At 34.6% G+C, this 21173-nt stretch overlaps 1 protein-coding gene across 2 annotated transcripts in view; it reads left to right on the forward strand.

Moving 5' to 3' along the window:
- Positions 1–21173, forward strand: part of LOC128170923 (multiple epidermal growth factor-like domains protein 10) — a 51104-nt gene that overhangs the window by 24966 nt on the left and 4965 nt on the right. For both annotated transcript variants that reach the window (XM_052836688.1, XM_052836689.1), the window contains exons 3-12: positions 13125–13379; positions 13924–14052; positions 15075–15212; positions 15332–15463; positions 16650–16787; positions 17113–17244; positions 17682–17819; positions 18520–18657; positions 18737–18868; positions 20882–21013. In XM_052836688.1, the coding sequence (XP_052692648.1) occupies positions 13125–13379; positions 13924–14052; positions 15075–15212; positions 15332–15463; positions 16650–16787; positions 17113–17244; positions 17682–17819; positions 18520–18657; positions 18737–18868; positions 20882–21013 (1464 nt within the window). The remainder of the gene's footprint in view (positions 1–13124; positions 13380–13923; positions 14053–15074; positions 15213–15331; positions 15464–16649; positions 16788–17112; positions 17245–17681; positions 17820–18519; positions 18658–18736; positions 18869–20881; positions 21014–21173) is intronic.

Consider the following 21173-nt stretch of genomic DNA (forward strand, 5'->3'; position numbering starts at 1 on the left):
AAACTGTGTTTACAGTGTAGAGAAGATATATACAAAAATTACATTGTGAAGAAGGATTAGTACATGTACACGCTCGGTCTGTATCCCGGAAAAATTGACTACCATCCGAAATTTTTCATACAAGGTCTACACACTTGCAGCTAACATCACCTTTAAAAATACATTTTAGAATTTGCCGCTGTTTATAAATTCATTAAAAAGACGCGCAGAATCAAGTGGTAATATGTCGTTTGATATGGGATTTATGACGTCTATTTATATTGTTTTCATTAAAATTATTTCAAGCTTGTGGGTGGAATGAAATCAGTTTCACATGTTATATGACATAAAGATGTCCTCTCCCCCGTTTTTCTCGCAGCAACTATTTTTTTTAAATTTACATACAAAAATTGAATTATCATGGAGTTGCCCCCCCCCCCCATTTTGGTAGCATGTAAAAAAAAATGGTATGAAAATCATGAAATTACGGTGAAATTTTGACAATTTTGAAAAATTCAAAATTCTTCTTCTTTTCTTTTTTTGCTTGTCAAGACTTGTTGGATGAGTTTGCCCCCCCCCCCCCCCCCCCCACACACACTTTCAAAAACGATGCTTAGTGTCTGAAAATTACTCATTTCTTTATTCCCTTCTTGAATAAATAAAACAAACCAACAAACATAACCGATCCAGATGAATATAATTACATGTATCAAAAATAATTTCCAAAACAAACTACACATTCATCCATCACCCACAATATTGCCTTTTCGATATTTGTCATCGTTGTAGACCCGTGTAACAATCTGTTAAGTAGGTGCTTGCACGACAAAGAACCCCTTGCTGATCTACATGTTCATTAACGCATACAAAGAAAAAATATATTTTGATTTATTTTTGAATTTCTTTTGATGTAAAAAAAAGAGAAGAAATTGGTTCTCAGTCTCTCTTTATGCCTGTTTGTTAGCGGTTAATCCAAGTTCATTTTGACTATCCTTTTGTAATTTTAAAAATGCGATGTAATTTTTTTTTCATGCAATATTTCGGATTAAGCAATGAAGAGTTGTTTCTTGAAATTTTATTAGACCATAAAATTGTAAAATGCTAACATTGAAAATTGTGCCCGATTTCTTTCTTTTTTTTAAGGTAAAACTTTATTGATTTAAAAAATGATTCTTTGAGACAAACAAATTGACATAATCAATAAACGTTTGACAATCTCTAACTGCAGGTCTGTAGCTTTTAGTCTGAAAAAGAATCGGATGGACGACCTAGGACACAGATCGTCCATCCGAATTTCTTGAAAATTGCCATTTCTTTCGTACGCGGACGCAATACTCACCGAGACTAAATGGTTCGTATCTTAAGTTTAAGTTTTAACTGCTTTGAAAGATAATATTGGTTTTCTGATAATTATGAACATGAATAATTAAATAAAAATGGTTAAAATTACAGTAAAATTACCGGCACCGGTCTTCTCCATGCGCGGATCTGGAAGGGGAAGGGTTCCAACCCCCCCCCCCCCCCCGTGAAATTTCTTTCAATTACGTGTACATTATAAACTTACCAAATATGCCTCGGACATCCCTTGGCAAACTCAAAAAACCGTCTGACTTTTCAACCCCCACCCCGGAAAAATTTTCTGATCCGCGCATGTTCCCCCTCCTCGAAATACAAAATTATTCTTCAAAACCCCCTGTAAAATTTCCAGGATATCCGCATATATACTAAGAGATTCATTGGCGCTTGCGTTCGATAAAAATGCGTGTAAAACGTTTGCCAATGGTCTTTTTACCTTCGTACCGGGCATAACCATAGTCCCACTCTGTGAATAAAATGCGGCGAATCAAGCTAGAGACAACGTGTTAAAATCTGTATTTGCTTATAAACATGTAGAATCATCGTGCAAAATGCACTGTTCAATTATATTTTTTTTTACTTTACTCGTAAAGTTCAACATCTGTTTTGTATAATTTTTTCTCACAGTTTATTTCTTACAAAGTTACTTTTTATTTAGTGATTGACACTTTTCAGACTTTATATGTGATTTCAAAGAGACAGAGTGTCATGTCTCAAGGACTGTTTATCTCTTAAAACAACATTGTGCAATTATCAGATTTTCATTTCTTGGACATCAAATACTCATTGAGTTTATTTAATATCTGTGAACCTTTCACTCAGCTTACTTATATCATTACCTGTCAATTTATACTCATTGTTAAGATTCTTATAAATAGTTATGTACAATTGTCAATGCGCAGTCTGGAATACGGCGGCCAGCCCCGGCCACGTCCGACTCTCCCAGAGTCTTGAGTCCGGAGGCCACTATTGGCCATATCCGACTGTTTGTAACATGTCTGTCTGTTAAATTGTTATAATGTTGCCATCGTTGAGTCTCGTCCAATTAATGTGGAATCCTGCATCAATTGCCTGTTTATTTCTCTGGAACTGTATACTGGTGGACCTTCGGGACGGCAAACCTACCCTTCGTTTTAGCTTACAGCCCACGGCGCGCCACAACCTTATACCTTATACACTTTACCCCAACATTCCCTCACCCGGTTCGTACTGCACACGACCGATGCAGATCCAGACGAATTCTCTAGCACCGTAAAATCTACGCGGTCACAGAAATATTATACAATTATTTAATGCTGGAGCAGTCAATAGACCAGAATATTTTTCCCGAGGTGCAGGGGACAGCTCAGTATGATCTATTGCCCGAGGCCAACGGCCGAGGGCAATAGATCATACTGAGCTGTTCCCTGCATCAAGGGAACAAAATTCTGGTCTATTGACTGTTCAAGCATTAAATAATTGTTTTATTACCTAATTCCTTTTTTAGTTTTCGGGGTTTACAATTTGCATATTGCAGATGGTTTTCGTGCTATTATGCAATATACTAAGATATTTTTTTTCATCTTTTACATGCACAGAACCTGTTGCATGCATTACAACATCTCAATTTAATAGTAGTTTAAACAAAAGAAGGGGGGCTTAAACCCATTAGATTTTGAATAGTCTTTTACCTTATTTGAGGCTTTAAAGATTATTTGATACTCCATTTTGATAACATTGAATTTGGTTTCACCAAGTACTAAAAACAACGTCTATGTAAAGGAATATACATTCCCTGAGAACTATCGAAAGGATGTAACATTAACATACCCGCGTTCTGAAATACGTTGCCGGTCCAATAGATTGCAGTCTATTGACCGGTGGTCCAATAGATCGCAGTCTATTGACCGGCAGTTCAAAATAGACGCAAATATTTAATTGGTAATAAAACAACAAAATCCGTTTGATTAGGTAATAAAATACTTTGTTTCTCAGTGTTTGTACATCTAATATTGTACTATGGTCAGCTAAAATATTTTTGTAATACGTCACAAGTATGACGCAGCTACGACGGAAAACCTAATCGTTGCTTGCAACGAGCTCGTCTCTAGTTTACTTCTATTGTGCTGAATAATCCCATAAGTATACAGTAAAACTTGTTGAATCTGAATGTTGTCCATTCCGGCATGTTGTCCAATCCGGCAAAATTATTCAGTCCCTTGACATTTTCTTATCATTTTATGTTTAAAAAAATGTTGTGTAACCCAGATCTTGTCTATTCTGTAAAACCGGCCGAGATGAAAAGAACCAACTCTTTATAATTAGTGGAAGTTATCTCCCGTACTCCGGCCACTCATCGATCGGCCTTATGCGGGATAATTACTGCTCAATTATCGATCAATTTTCCTTCGTTGCTTTTTGATTTAAACAACTGTGAACATTAGTCAAAACTAGCAATTCATTTCAGTTGATACCGTTAGGTCTTGTTATAAATAAATACGCATTTTTTCTGCCAGAATGACATCCAAAATGGGGGTTGTGTATTATATTTCACCTCATTTTTTTCAGGCCATGATTCACGACACCGTGGGAGTAAAACTGCCGGTATTGTTTGTAATGCGCGTTGTATCATAGTTACACTTACGGAGTCACATTTTACTTCGTCAAAATACTCCATTCTTGATTAAATTCCCGTTTATTACCGTTTTAAGCTCACCGGAGCTGAAAGCTCAAGTGAGCTATTCTGATCACATTTTGTCTGTGTGTCTGTAAACTTCTCATATTTTCAACATCTTCTCAAGAACCACTGGGCCAATTTTAAACAAACTTGGCACAAAGCATCCTTAGCCTAAGGCTAATTAAGGATCACGCCCTTTTGCAAAGGGAGATAATTAGGAATTTATGAAAATTATCGAGAAATTTTCAAAAATCTTCTTCTCACGAACCATAAAACCAGAAAAGCTGAAACTTGTGTGGAAGCATCCTCAGGTAGTGTAGATACAAAGTTGTGAAAATTATGACCCCAGGGGGTAGGGTAGGGCCACAATGGGGGGGGGGTCGAAGTTTAACATAGGAATATATAGAGTAAATCTTTAAAAATATTCTTCTCAGAAACGAATCAGCCAGGAAAGCTGAAACTTGTACGGACGCATCCTCAGGTAGTGTTAATTCAAAGTTGTGAAAAACATGACCCCCAGGGGTAGGGTGGGTCCACAATGAGGGGGGGGGGGGGGGGGTCAAAGTTCAACACATGAATATATAGAGTAAATCTTTAAAAATCTTCTACTCAAACACTAATCAGCCAGGAAAGCTGAAACTTGCGTGACTGCATCCTCAGGTAGTGTAGATACAAAGTTGTGAAAATCATGACCCCCGGGGGTAGGATGGGGCCACAATGGGGGGGGGGTCGAAGTTTTACATAGGAATATAGAGAGTAAATCTTTAAAAATCTTCTTCTCAGAAACTAATCAGCTAGGAAAGCTGAAACTTGTGTGGAAGCATCCTAAGGTAGGGTAGATACAAAGTTGGGAAAATCATAATCTCCGGGGGTAGGATGGGGCCACAATGAGTGGCTCGAAGTTTTACATAATAATATCTGAGTAAATCTTTTAAAATCTTCTTCTCAAAAACTAATCAGCCAGGAAAGCTAAAATTTGTGTGACTGCATCCTCAGGTAGTGTAAAAATAAAGTTGTGAAAATCATGACCCCCGGGGGTAGGATGGGGCCACTTTGGGGGTTGAAGTTTAACTTAGGAATATAGAGAGTAAATCTTTAAAAATCTTCGTCTCAGAAACTAATCAGCTAGGAAAGCTGAAACTTGTGTGGAAGCATCCTAAGGTAGGGTAGATACAAAGTTGCATAATCCCCGGGGGTAGGATGGGGCCACAATGGGTGGCTCGAAGTTTTACATAAGAATATCTGAGTAAATCTTTAAAAATCTTCTTCTCAAAAACCAATCAGCCAGGAAAACTGACACTTGTGTGGAAGCATTCTCAGGTAGTGTAGATTCAAAGTTGTGAAAACATGACCCCCAGGGGTAGGATGGGGCCACAATGGGTGGCTCGAAGTTTTACATAGGAATATAGAGAGTGAATCTTTAAAAATCTTCTTCTCAGAAACTAATCAGCCAGAAAAGCTGAAAATTGTTTGGAAGCATCCTCAGGCATTGTAAATTCAAAGTTGTGAAAATCATCACCCTCAGGGGGAGACTGGGGCCACAATGGGGGTCAAAGTTTAACACAAGAATATACGGAGTAAATCTTTAAAACTCTTCTTCTCAGAAACTAATCAGCCAGGTAAACTGAAAATTGTGTGACTGCATCCTCAGGTAGTGTTAAAACAAAGTTGTAAAAATCATGACCCCCGGGTGTAGGATGTGGCCACAATGGGGGGTCAAAGTTTTACATAGGAATATAGAGAGCAAATCTTTAAAAATCTTTTCAGAAACTAATGAGCCAGGAAAGCTGAAACTTGTATGGAAGCATCCTCAGGTAGTTTAGATTGAAAGTTGCAAAAATAATAACCCCTGGGGGTAGGATGGGGCCATAATGGGTGGCTCGAAGTTTTACGTAAGAATATCTGAGTAAATCTTTTAAATTCTTCTTGTCAGAAACTAATCAGCCAGGAAAGCTGAAACTTGTATGGATGCATACTCAGGCATTGTAAATTTGATTTTGTGAAAATCATGACCCTCAGGGGGAGGGTGGGGCCACAAAAGGGGGTCAAAGTTTAACAAAGGAATTTATAGAGTAAATCTTTAAAAATCTTCTTCTCAGAAACTAATCAGCCAGGAAAACTGACATTGTGTGACTGCATCCTCAGGTAGTGTAGATACAAAGTTGTGAAAATCATGACCCTCGGGGGTAGGATGGGGCCACAATGGGGGGTCGATGTATTACATAGGAATATAGAGAGTAAATCTTTAAAAATATTCTTCTCAAAAACTAATGAGCCAGGAAAGCTGAAAATTGTGTGGAAGCATCCTCAGGCATTGTAAATTCAAAGTTGTGAAAATCATCACCCTCAGGGGGAGGGTGGGGCTACAATGGGGGTCAAAGTTTAACACATGAATATATAGAGTAAATCTTTAAAACTCTTCTTCTCAGAAACTAATCAGCCAGGTAAACTGAAAATTGTGTGACTGCATCCTCAGGTAGTGTAGATACAAAGTTGTGAAAATCATGACCCCCGGATGTCGGATGTGGCCACAATGGAGGGTCGAAGTTTTACATAGGAATATTGAGAGTAAATCTTTAAAAATCTTCTTCTCAGAAACAAATTAGCCAGGAAAGCTGAAACTTGTATGGAAGCATCCCTGGAAGTGTAGATTGAAAGTTGCAAAAATCATAACCCCTGGGGGTAGGATGGGGCCACAATGGGTGGCTCGAAGTTTTACATAGGAATATAGAGAGTAAATCTTTAAAAATCTTCTTTTCAAAACCTAATCAGCCAGGAAAGCTGAAACTTGCGTGGAAGCATTCTCAGGTAGTGTAGATTCAAAGTTGCAAAAATCATAGCCCCTGGGGGTAGGATGGGGCCACAATGGGTGGCTCGAAGTTTTACATAAGAATATCTGATTAAATCTTTAAAAATCTTCTTTTCAAAACCTAATCAGCCAGGAAAGCTGAAACTTGCGTGGAAGCATTCTCAGGTAGTGTAGATTTAAGGTTGTGAAAATCATTACCCCCAGGGGTAGGGGGGGGGGCACAATAGGGGGATCAAAGTTTTACATAAGAATATATGGAGTAAATCTTTAAAAATCTTCTTCTCATAAACTAATCAGATAGGGAAGCTGAAACTTGTGTGGAAGCATCCTCAGGTAGTGTAAATTCAAAGTTGTGAAAATCATGACCCCCAGGGGTAGGATAGAGCCACATTAGGGGGGGGAATCGAAGTTTAACATATGAATTTATAGATACATTTTTTAAAAAAAATCTTCTTTGGGGGGAGGATGGGGCCACAATGGGGGGTCAAAGTTTCTCAGAAACTAATCAGCCAGGAAAGCATCGTCAGGTAGTGAAAATTCAAAGTTGTGAAAACCATGATCCTCAGGGGTAGGGTGGGGCCACAATGGGGAGTCAAATTTTAACAAAGGAATATATAGAGTAAATCTTTAAAGACCTTCTTCTCAGAAACTAATCAATCAGATGATTCTTTATAATTGTTAAGACTTTGGCCCCAGGACAATTCTTCTGCCTCACATGAAGGTTCAGAGTTTGATGTAGGTTTATAACCCGTATATAAACTATTGTTTAGGATCTTTTTGAGAACTGCTATACTTAACATGTGATATGACTATAAAATCATCCTGTTAGAAAAGGGACTAATGATTATAAACATAAGAATATCCAGGGGGAAAATGGATTTTATTTATACAGGATCTACATGTATTAGATTCAGGATCTACATTGTCCAGATAATTTATATTATGACTCCATTAAGCTGATTTTATACATATTGTTCTTCAGGTGAGCGATGTGGCCCATAGGCCTCTTGCTTATTTTGATTCCCGTAAATTTATTCATTGTTTCTTGCATAAAAACAGTTCTCGCCAATTCGTAATCAGCCACCTGTTGACTTGTCGAGTGGTTAATGTTTGTGAAATAATTTCCGGTGATTCATGCACTTGTATCTTGTAGGACTTCTTAAGTTAATCGGCTTGTTCAAAATTTATCAATTACGATGATTTGTTTGAAAAGTATTCCCATCGTACGTATTCCGTTATGCAATTAATGTTCTCCAAATAGAAAATAAAAATCTGCATCGTAATCACGATCAAGGAGGGCTAACATATTTCAGAAGAATTAAACATTTTGCAAGAACAGACGATCAAGACTGCATTATACATGTATACTAAAATTAATTAGCAATAATGTTCTCCAAACCGGACGTTGCCTAATCCGACCGAATTTCTAAGAACCACCCTCTGCAAGATAAGAGAAGTTTTAATGTATAAGCAATACTACACTGTATGTACAATCTAATTGAAGTTAGACGTGTAAAACAAAACCTCACCTCTACGACACGCTAGATACACAATCTAACAAATCTCCGTACAGAGTCACATCAGAACAACCCATCGTAGTCTTTTTTTGTGTGACCTATTGCAATTGGTCTTCGTGCGTCGTGCGTTAACAATTTTACATTTTTAACTTCTTCTTGAAAACTACCCGGCCTTTCGTTACCATTTTTAGTGTGAAGCATCTCTCTGGTAAGAAGAATTTACATTGTCAAATTTATGGCTCTACCACCCCTGGGGTGCCACGGGCGGGGCTAAATAAGCAAAAAAAAAGCCAAATTTTCAAAAATCTTCTTCTCTTCTCCCACACATGAGAGGAAAAACCTCGTTGCATAGTTATGATATCCATGACGCCCTCTACCAAAATTGTGAAATTTATGGCCCCTGGGTCAGGGGTTCTGGCTCTAGGGTGGGGTCAATATGGCCATATAGTAAAAATGTATTAAATCTTAGAAAATCTTTTTCTCTACTGCCATATATTTTTGAAAAACATGATTATGATCTCGATGAAGCCCTATACCTAAATACCTAAATTGTGAAATTCATGACCCCTTTGTTAGGTGTTCAAGCTCTAGGGTCGGGCAGATATGGCCATATAGTAAAAATGTTTTAAATCTTTAAAAATCTTCTTCTCTACTCCCACACATGTGAGCAAAAAACTAAATACATGGTTGTGATGTCCATGAGGGCCTCTACTAAAATTGTGAAATTCATGACCCCTTTATTAGGTGTTCAGGCTCTTGGGTGGGGTCCAATATGGCCATATAGTAATAATGTTTTAAATCTTAAAAAATCTTCTTCTCATCTCCCACACATGTGGGCAAAAAAAATGAATACATGGTAATGAAATTAACAATCTCCTTTACCTAAATTGTGATATTCATGGCCCTTGGGTCAGGGGTTCAGGACATGAAGGGGGGGGGGGCGCAATTTGGCAATATAGTGTTAATGCATTTATTTTTTAAAAAAATCGTCTCTATTCTCTCACATCTGTATAAAAAAAACTGACTAATAATTATGTTTACCAGGAAGTCTTCTACTGAATTTTTTTATTTTCATGTACCCTCAAGGATGGGTTTGGACTCTAGGGCAGGGCCAAAATGGATGTATAGATGTTAATGCATATAACGTTAAAAAAATATCTTCTTTACACACACCTGAAAGGTAAACTGAATTCATGATTTTGTAGACAGATCTTTTAGTTTTTCACCAAAATTATAGGTTTCACAGTTCTTTTTGAAATGTGGTCGTCATTACAAATTTATAATTTTTCTACTCCAGTATGAAACCTAATTAATTTGATGCACATTTGAGACTCCATGACAAGTTTGTGTATAGGATATTTGCTACTCAGGTGACCGTTAATGCCAATTGGCCTGTTGTTTAATTACATCGGAATTGTGCAGTGTTTAACACTTTGGTAAAAGGCGATTTGATGTTGTTATAAAACCCTCCAAAAATATAAGACTGACACAAACCATGCAGTACCACAAAACAGTGGTGTAGAGACAGTTTATAAGTCAAAAGCACGTAACATATTTTTTTTTTCAAAGTGTGTGTGTGTGTGGGGGGGGGGGGGGGGGGGGTGTTGCCTATACTTACTATAATACGATTTCACCGTTCATGAACAGAATTCAAATTTTTACATGCTTCTAAAAATGTAAGGGGGGGGGGGGGGGTTAACTCCATGATAATTTAATGTTTTATATGTATATCTGAAAAAAATGTTTGCTGCGAGAAAGAGTGGGAGGGTCGCCTCCCCCCCCCCCCCCCCCTAACTGCCCCATCCTACCCCGGATGTTACGAGTATATTATTGTATAAAAAATAGATGTTATTTTGTTAAAACCTTTTTCTCAAATCCACTAACCGCATTTCGTTTGTTGTGACATTACAGTGAGACAGTCGAAGCTGATTGTTTTTTCACCCGTAATTATTTTAGATAAAGTTGATACCTGACCTTTAAAAGAGAAGAGAAATCAGAAAATACCATATTACTTGCGTAATTCAAAAACAGACATTTTGTAAATTTTAGGTATTTAAACTCGCTTGCGGAAAAATACGTTAAATGTAATGTCGGTACTAGGCGATAAAAATAGTCGTGCAAAAAGGATCAATACATAAATAAATATTTATCTTTTTCAGAATGAAGCACTTATGTGCATTCTTAATTATACTCTAAAATGCTGAAACATAGGCATCGAATTTAATCATTTTTGTTTATGTGTTTTTGTTACATGTCTGTTTGTTAGCTCCCCGGCAGCTTAAATAACTAAGACGTTTGATTACATGTTTGTTACATGTTTGTTACATGTTAGCTCCCCGGCAGCTTAATAAACTAAGATGTATTTCAAGGTGGGAAGACATTTGATATTTGTTGGCTTTAAATATCCTTATATATCCTTAATTATCTTATCGATTTACCGAAGTGTACCTGGATATTCAAAATGTTTTTGTTCATTTTTGTTGATATTGTTAGGCATTTACAATTGTATAGATAGTTATTGATTTTTTTTTCTTGAAACAACTGAAAAGGATTAAACAAAACAAAATTTGACGTTCGTGATTTCATGACGTATTCGACAAGCAACGTCAAACAAAATAGTGTTAACATGTCTTACTAAATTTGTCATAACATGCTTAAAAAACACAATATCTTGAATGTCTTTGTATATTTGCATTCAGGAACAGTTGGCTAATCCAAATTGACAAAAAATGTGAATTTCTGAAAATGTGATCGTAAGAGCCCTTTTCTCGTGACAGCAGTCATATATATTTGATTTTGTTGACATAATTAATTCGTGATCGCTAGAAACTATAACTAAATTGAGAACAAGATTTCCACGAACTTGTACGCGACATTCTTCATACTTCCGATCAGATAAGGTAACCATGGTAATGCTGTAAAACATGAAGAATTGATGTACATGTAACGTTGTGATCGACATTACACAGTTTACGTATTATACTTATTTCTATGTAAATACATTCTAAACATTGAAGATAAAAACAGAGATGCATGTACACAGATACAAAAACTTGGTTTATTTTAGTTTTACATTAATTTTCATCTTAACGCAACAGATCATTGCAAACACTTTTTGTATGCACTGATCATTGTACTTGTATTAAATACCAATGACGCCATCATGCCGTGCGTGAATTTGATCTAAGGTTATGGAACAACGACATGGTGTTATGTAAAGAAACCCTCAATGTATTGAACGAGGCACCTGTTATATATGTTAATGTAATTTTATGTATTGTTCGCAGTCGATACATGTATATGTATTATTTGTTTATGACATTAATACTTCTTGATAATGAAGGCTGGATTAATCATTCTAAAAATCGTCAACATATGGGTGGCGATATGGATTAGTGACACATAATAAACTGTATATTAATAAAATAAGAGAGAATACTATGAGTTAGAATTAATAATTTTCCAAGGGCAGTTAAAAACATAATAACGTTTAACACCATGCTGTGGTAAAGGTTTTCGATTCCAGCGTAGACGCGACAACCAACTCATTCATCAACTACAACACGGTGCTAAGGAGGAATTTTGGTTAATAAGTGGTATCTTTTGAATATCAGCTAGATGCGTTGAACTCCTAGGGGCGGTTTTGTGGTCTATCTCTGGTTATCCCCTGTTAGTTGTGTTAGAATTAGGGCCCGACCCAAAACTCGATTTCCTTGTTTGTACGTGGCATTCACTCTTGACAGGGGCATATTAAAGGTATATTCCCACCAGGCACGTTGGGGGTGGGGCATCCCAAGCAGGTTCCCTGGGTAACACCGGTGGATATTTCTCTGTGGGTAATAAATTACTTGTAGACTGTGACATTCACTGGCCAATAAATGTTATTAATATTTTATCTATAAATTTTCATTTAATTTATTTTCTGGTTATACTTGTGTTTGAAGCGTAGGCATAGATGGGATTATTTATGATAATTTAATAAAACAAAACTGCCATTCTTTTATGTTATTTCGAATCTTTGTAGGTTTTCTTTAAAATAAATATAACAGGTTTATTGAATATACGGGATATTACAAACTTAGAACATTTTTCTAAAATAAAAGTTTAGCATATATAAAATAATATATATTTAACATTAATATATACTAAGGCGATGGTAAGACTTAATAGTTTTAACGATGCACATATCATGGAATATTTACATCAACCGGGTATGATTCCTTTTATTTTTAACGGAACTTATAGTTTATTTAGAGCTCTAAAGAAATCTACACGCCCCGTTTATCAATAGGTTACAACTTAAAGCGACCTATGAAAAGTCTCGGAATGCGCGAAATAATCATGATGGTATCAGACTCAAATTCCCATAGGTGACGACTTGGCTGTAATACAGTTTCTTTTAGCTAACGTAGTGATGTGAATTTACAGTAATTTAGTGATTTCGTTTTTTTAAAAACTTTTGACAAACAATTTATTTGTTAAGAGAAAGATGTAGATATAAACGATTATTGCAGACAGAAATTACATAACACACTTACGCGGGTTATGTATTTTACTGCAATTTCCTGCATGAATCACCAAAGAAAGCATTTTATTTTTTCACTAAACACATGCAAATGTTTTGTTTATTCCACTGCTTATTGTTTTATTTACTTCCTACACACAACTCCAAAAGAATTCTATTCCAATAATATTTTTTTAGTAATTTTTACAAAGCGTGTTTCATCCTTTTTTTTAAAATAACGACATTGTTTAATTAATCTAGCTTCTTTTATCAGTTCATCTTTGATCGTGATTCCTTTTGTAGTTTTTTATGGTAGCATATCAAATTACTTCCTTGGATTCTCGGTGTACGTCTCCAACACAACAGACAGACTACAGGGAACACTGTGTTACAAGGACGATAACTTTACAGCACTCACCATACCTTCTGTCTTCACCACCACCTGTCCTGTACATGGACAGTACGTTATCTACTACAACGAGAGACTACCAGGAGTTACCTACCCTGACTATTACTCTGACACTGTTGCCAGTTACCTCTGTGAAGTGGAGGTGTATGGTGAGTGTTCCTTATTTCTTGAATTCAACCTTGAATAATGATGCTTTCGGTGAACATTTGTCAATATAATTTCAATGCACATTTAGAGCAGCAATACTCCGTCCAGTGACACTTGAGGTTTGTTTTGATATTAATTTTAATCATAATCTTAATGTAATAAGAAAAGCTTAAAAATGACCATGTCTAATTCTTATTAAGCTCAATTTATTGTTGCTAAAGAATGCAAGATTGTTGTATCACTGATATAAACACAATAAGCTGCTTTTATCACATCCCTTGTATCATAATTCTTTTTTCTTATCATTATTATATATTACACACAGCTGCTTTACAATTTCTGTATTGTTGTTGGTGCATGTATAATTGAAGCGGCCAGCAGGAATACACATAACATCAACAACTTTGTAAATGGATGCACCGTTATTTTAGATTAAATACTTTGATCTGGGTGGGTGGGTGGGTTGGTGGGTATATGTATTCTTTTTAAATAAATAAGGAAAGAGTTCAATCTGTTTTAAGTGCTGGTTGTTTTTACTTTTTACAGGATGTCCTGGAGGGTTTTACGGGGCAAACTGTTCTAACGCCTGCCCAGACACCAACTGTTACTGTCACTTAGAAACGGGCACCTGTCAGGGCTGCAAACCTGGGTTCCAAGGATTCCTGTGTAAATCAGGTAACGAATGTTCTATTGTACACTTAAAAATTTGTACTATGCATGGGTACCACTGTGAAACCGTAGTGTACCTCATTGACAATGTTTTACAACTCTTTAATGATGCTTTTTTTTTTACTTGTAATGGTAAAACTTCATAGTTTTATAGATAAACGAACGCCATTTCTCAAAACCAAAAACAGGTACAAAAATCAAAACTCAAGAAATATGAGATTGAGTATGTGTATGATTTTGCTTCAAAATCTAAAACCATTAAAAAATATTCAGTAATCTGCTTATGCTCTGTCTTAACAGTAAAAAGTAGTGACTTCTCTTTCTATGCAATGGTTTACTGTTCGTCGGATTTTAAATCATTATTAACAAAATTGATGTCAATCGCTCACTTCATATTCCAAGCGCAGATCTCTTAAAAAAATTGTTACCAATTTGCAATGTAACGACTGAGTATCAAAACCTGTGACCTAAAAAGAACGACTTTGAAACAAAATTGATTTGTACTGCAATATGAATAAACAAATACAATGCCTTAAAATCAATCAAACTGATACCCTATTAAACAAACAGGCACAAAACAAGGTCTTTAAGAGCAAAATGAAGCTATTGAAAAATTGAAACAATACAGTTATTTTTATGTTGGGTGTACATCTGTACATCTGTATTTTAGATCATTCAATTTCCATAGTGATAATGTGCTCATGTATCTTTGGTTTTAACAATATTTTTTTAAATACACAATTTTATTCATTTTTTTTTTTATTAATGACGAATAAAAATGATCTATTACTTTTAACTTATTTGTGTTGCCATTCAGAACAACAACCTTTCTGACGTTGTTGCACACTCATTTTATTTGGTATAAGTTGATAATTAAATCAACATCATACATGTATATATTTGCTTAAGATTTCACCGGAAAATAGACTGTGCATTGATGTTGTTTTGTAAACATATTTTTTTAAATTACCATTTCATTGTTCTGACAAATGTCTAATGTTAAAGTAAGCATTTTGTTTTTTCAATAGCGTGTAGTCGAGGATATTATGGTGCTGAGTGTCAACAAGAATGTGGGCACTGCCGTGACGTAACTCAATGCGTCCATACCAACGGGTCATGCTTAACAGGATGTGAAGTTGGTTATGATGGAGAAACATGTAAAGCACGTGAGTAATAAAAAAAAATTAAAATCAACTTTAATTACATTTTAGTTAAAGAATTGGTGAACATTTATTAGGCATGTTACTAGGTTTTTTTTTAATTCATACGTTATCTATTATTTCAGCTTGCCTATATGGATTCTTTGGACCAGATTGTGCTGACAGATGTAACGACACCTGTGATGGTTGTAACAGATTCAATGGTTCTTGTGATACTGGGTGTAACCCCGGATGGCAGGGATATGAGTGTCAAGATGGTAATGAGAAATATGCACCGACATTGTGCTCATTTGTACTGATTACTGAAAAAAAAGTATTTGGCATAATATAATGTTTAGGTAGTAAAATGATTTTAAAAATGTTTTAAAAAGAATTATATCTTGAACAGTCTTGTTTTGTTTTGTTTTTTTGGTAAATACTGTCTAAATTATATTTTTTCATCGGTACAACTTTTTATTACTGTTTTTAGATTAAGCCAAGTCAATTGAGCTGATTTCAACCTCTATTAAGCTCAGAACTATTTGCTCATAAGATGATATTAAACTTAAATATTTACATTGCATTTCATCAAATATGAAAAACAACAAGAATTTAAGTCGCTGCTCGCATCTAACGTTTTGTTAAATGAGTTTGTAACACAGATAAATAAACCAACTAAACCGATTTATAAAAGCTTAAATACAAAAATTGTCTTCATGTTTAGAGTTGTTATCATTCAATAATATGTTTGGTGAAGCCATATATTTTTTGTAATGTATCAATTAACAAATGTATAGTTTGCTCATTTATCTAATCGTACCAGTATTTTACATACAAGTGCCAAAAAAATTGTTTATATATATTAATCTATATGTTTTCAATCAACCCTAGTTTTAAAACAATTGTTTTCTTTCCCAAAATTACTGTTTTATATTTAAGCATTGAATCATTATTTTTTGAAAGATATAGTCTCATAACTGCAGCGGTGTGTGCATACAAATTGAGTAACGCGCTAGCGCGTTGTGAAAATTTGTATGCACACACCGCTGCAGTTATGAGACTATATCTTTAAAAAAATAATGATTTAATGCTTATTTTTACATTTTTTTAAACTTCTTGCCTTGTCTGCATATGTGATTTATATGTCGAAATTTCTTTTTTATCCTAAGGGTAAGTTCAAATTAATGGAAGAGCCACTGTAACAGCCACAAGCGTGAACTTTGATTATCGCTTGTGACGTTGCATTTTACAGCGTTCAACGTTTGTGACGTCATAATAAAACTAGTCATTCTAACCTTTGAGTACCCTGTGTGTGTTACGGTCTTATAACTGCAGTGTCTTTTCACACACTTTACATGCGAAAAATATTTGGAATGTAAATATAATTTAATAAATAGACGAAAAAAAATAACCTTGGTTTGTTATTAGAGTACTAAGAGGTTTCTTTTTCGTTTCTTTCACCAGCTTGTGATAAAGGATCATTTGGTGAAAACTGCAGTGAAACATGTGGACACTGTCGTGACGTAGACAAGTGTTCTAATATAAATGGGACATGTTTGACTGGATGTGATGCTGGTCATCAAGGGTACTTGTGCAAAACATGTAAGTGATAACGTCCAACCTGATATGAACTTCCAATTCAAACCAATTTACTGAAACAAATAAGATATTGCATACATTGCTATGTATTTTATAAATGTCTAGCAAATAATATTTTCACGTGTCATGACAAAGAATTTTACTTGCCTGTTAAACTGAGAATTGTTACTTTTTCTAAATTTATTAAACAGTTCAAAAGCTGGAGGCAAGTTAATGATTATGTTTCTCATCCAAGTATCTTTAAGTTGCCTGTAATGCACTGTTAAGTTCACAGAGTCTGAATCTATGTACGTTTTTTTTTTGTTCAATATCAATATATTAAATGTAGCTTGTTCATACGGATTCTTCGGGCCGGATTGTGCTGAGAGATGTAACGACAACTGTGATGGATGTAACAGCATCAATGGTTCTTGTGATTCTGGCTGTAACCCTGGATGGCTGGGATATGAGTGTCAAGATGGTAATTTAAACATTTGTTAATTGAAAAAAAATTCATACTGTATGAATGTTCGCCATGTCTTTTTAGCCCATTTGCCTTTGTCGACTTTAAGCGGGTTCATAAACGTAACAGCAACATTTCAGGAGCGCTCTTTAATGACTCATTTTGGAAAAAAAACCCTTTCAAAACAACCCTCTTCTCCCCGTTTAAAATTAACAAACATAACCAGTAAAATAGTATATTTTTTAAAGAAAAAATACTTAAATTCTCAAACCTTCGTTAAATCATTAAAGAACTGTATCGCCATGTCCGTTTTATTTTCTATACAATTAAATTTAAAAATCATCTGAGTAAACTTCAATATAATTTTTTTGCAAATACAATGATATAATTAACAAAATATTTGACTTAACAATATATTTGATATTCTAAATAACATTTTTTTTCTATTTAACCAGCTTGTGATAATGGATCATTTGGTGATAACTGCAGTGAAACTTGTGGACACTGTCATGATGTAAGCCAGTGTTCCAATATCAATGGAACATGTTTGACTGGGTGTGGTGCTGGTTATCAGGGGGAATTTTGTAAAACAAGTGAGTTTATGAGTTGTGAGATTATGGGGTGTGATCAAACGTTTTTTATCCACTGTTCTAAATAAAACACTGTACTTCAAAAAAGTCAAAATTAAAATTGTAATATTACATTTTTACAGGATTTGTAAAGTTGTGTTAAAACTATCCTGTAATATAATTATACTGATATCGGTCAAACATGACATTGTCTTGGGCAATGATAAAAATCTTTTATCGAATCAATAACTTGATCCAAATGCCCGGATCACGTATGGTTGCAAGACGCGGGTCGAAGTGATACGGCTTGTTCGAGTTCATTAATACGGTGATGATAAATTTAGGACGTACAATTTCATTTGAACCAAAAAAAATTTAACGAATTTATTTTCAAATTTAACGTTAAGTCATTGAACGCAGCCTTTGTATAAATAGAACATACACATTATTTACTGTGCAGACCGTCATCAGTTTTAAGGTGGGGTGGTATGGACTCGTTAAATGACAGTCCGAAAACTGGATCGTATAACATAATCACTATTATCATGAAACAGATTATTGGCAAACAAAAGATCATTAATCCATTTGTACAACTATTTTTCAATACTTTTTGTATCCATGTCTTATATTTGAGATATGGATAACATAACATAAAGCATGTTTATAAACCATTTATTACTTATGGATTAAAATATAATTCAACGAAAATAAAATTTATTCATAGAATGTGACAGAGGATCCTTTGGAATGGACTGCAATGAAACATGTGGGTACTGTCATGAGGCAAACCACTGCTTTCATACTAATGGAACATGCCTATCCGGATGTATTGCTGGCTTTCAAGGGGATTTGTGTAAAACAAGTAAGTAACACTCGTTTAAGGTTAATCAGCGTATATGATTTCTTGTATCTAATAAGAGTATTATTTATTTTTTCGTCAGCTTGCCAGCGTGGGTTTTTTGGAGTAAACTGCGCTATGAAATGTGCTGACACGTGTGATGATTGTAATGATGTCACTGGTTTGTGTGATCAAGGATGTCTTCCAGGTTTCAAGGGATATGTTTGCCAAGAAGGTATATCATTTAAAAGATTGTGTAAGATTTAGGTTAAGATTAAGTTAAGAACCTACATATTTGCATGTATACATATGTCTGAATACATATAAACAAATGCAAAAACAAATTTAAGGTTAAAACATATATTATTCATCGAATTATCAATTAATATTTATTATAAGAGTAAATGTCATACCAACTTAAATTTTATTGTTAAAAGTTTGAAAATTGCATGAAAATGTAAGCATTATTAATGGAATTGTATCTTCTTTATATTGTTTTATTGCTACAATCCGAAATATAATTGTGTATAATGCCTAATAAAGTACTTAATATGGCTTCTTTTGTAATTTCACTATAAGAACGACGCAGCTTATATGGTTTATTACAGCAACAAAAGCAGCGACAGTCTAGTTTTGAATTTTTAGGCTGCGATGGTTCGAACGTAGTTATGAAAACTACGTCGCCCTATTTTGAAAAACAAACTACACTTTTCTCCTAAGCACACCTCCATATATGTATATTCCCCACAAACAAAGTCTGTGGCTTTATAAGGATCACCGTATCCGTCTGTTTGTCCTTCCACCCGTCCGTCTGTCTGTCTGTCTTTGTTAACTTATTGTCCGTCTGTCTTTGTTAACTTATGTCCGGTGAATAATTTTGTTTGAGGTTCTTACTTCACACAAATATTGTTTATGCCCTGAGGGTGTGTCATGATATTGACCAAATATTTTTTGGGCATGGTCAATGTCACTGGCAGAAAAATTATCGAATTCGTGTCCGTTCCAATTCCTTTTTATGAAGAAACATTGGAAATTCTTACTTTACACAAATACTGTTTATGACCTTAGGGTGTGTCAATAACTTGACCCAATGTCATTTTAGCATGTTCAAGGTCATTGGAAGGAAAGTTTATATTTGTGTCTGCTTTGTTCTTATGGAAAAAAGCACTGGAAATTGTTATTTTATATCTTATGACCAAAGGATGTGTCATGTACTTTACCCAGAGTCAATGGGCAAGTATAAAGTCATTGTTCAAAAAATGCTGAATTTGTTGATTGGCAATATCTTATTATTAAAAATGATTAGAAGCTAAAAACTGACACACCGATTGTCTGTGACCAGTAAATCTGTCCTGACCTTGAGCATTGGTCATTTGCAAAACGTCATGTCACAATAAGGAAAAGAGCATCCATTATTTTCTTATAGAGAATTGCAACAATAATTTGTGCGATATATGTGTTATCAATGGTGATTCATGCTGCCAAAAAATAATCCTAAAATCAATGTGAAACATTAAAAAAAAATATTGTCTTTGTTCGTTTAATAATGAAGCTATTATATTAACTGGCTTGCAAAATGAATTAAACTTTAATTAAAAGGATATTAGTCAACGTAGTCAATGTACGGCTAGTATCAGTCATTAAAAACTATTGATTTAATTAGAAATCAATCGTTTCTTACAGAGTAAATACAGGTTGATCAAAGGAAAATACGTTAATTGACATGATCTCTTTTCCCCCTCCAGGACAGACAGTGTCCTTATCATTTGCAAACGCAGTTGAGAAAATTAATTGTAGGAATACAAATCACAGACAGTCTTAAAATGAAATATTTAATATTTACATATATTGTACATTTTGATAAAAAAATCTTATCAGAGAAATTAATTTTCAAATATAAAAAAATATATAGCAAGTACGTGAAACAGATTAAATTTTCAAAGGTTTTCCTTTACTGTTTGTTTAGAATATATTTGCAACAAAATCTGTTGACACTTCCTTTTACTTTGAAAGTACTGTACATGTTAATATTTTTTGTTTGGTTTTGTCTTAGAGCGACAAAAATGTCATTTACTTTTACATTTGCTGTTCGATGATAGAGTGATTAAATCGGTAAAGACATATGATTTAAAAATGAAAAGTCTATTATTTGTAAATTGTCATTTTCAGACAAACACACATGACACTATCTTGAATTCATGTGACAGAAAACTGTATGCATTGTGATCTCATCTATTTTTGTATTTAGCCTGCCCGTATGGATTGTTTGGACAAGATTGTACAGGTGAATGTAACAACACCTGTACGGGCTGCAACAATGTGAATGGTGTGTGTGACAGAGGATGTCATCCAGGTTGGAAGGGAGACTACTGTGATATAGGTAGATTAGCCAACAAAACATAATTTTTTGTTGTTGGTATATTTGTTATTTATATATTGCATATTATTTAGGTTGATAGTTTGTTTTATGACTATTGTTTACTCAATACCATATGAATTTCAAATCATATTAAAAGCTGTGAAAATAAACGCAAAACATA

The sequence above is a fragment of the Crassostrea angulata genome, chromosome 2 (assembly GCF_025612915.1).
Source record: "Crassostrea angulata isolate pt1a10 chromosome 2, ASM2561291v2, whole genome shotgun sequence".
NCBI lineage: Eukaryota > Metazoa > Mollusca > Bivalvia > Ostreida > Ostreidae > Magallana > Magallana angulata.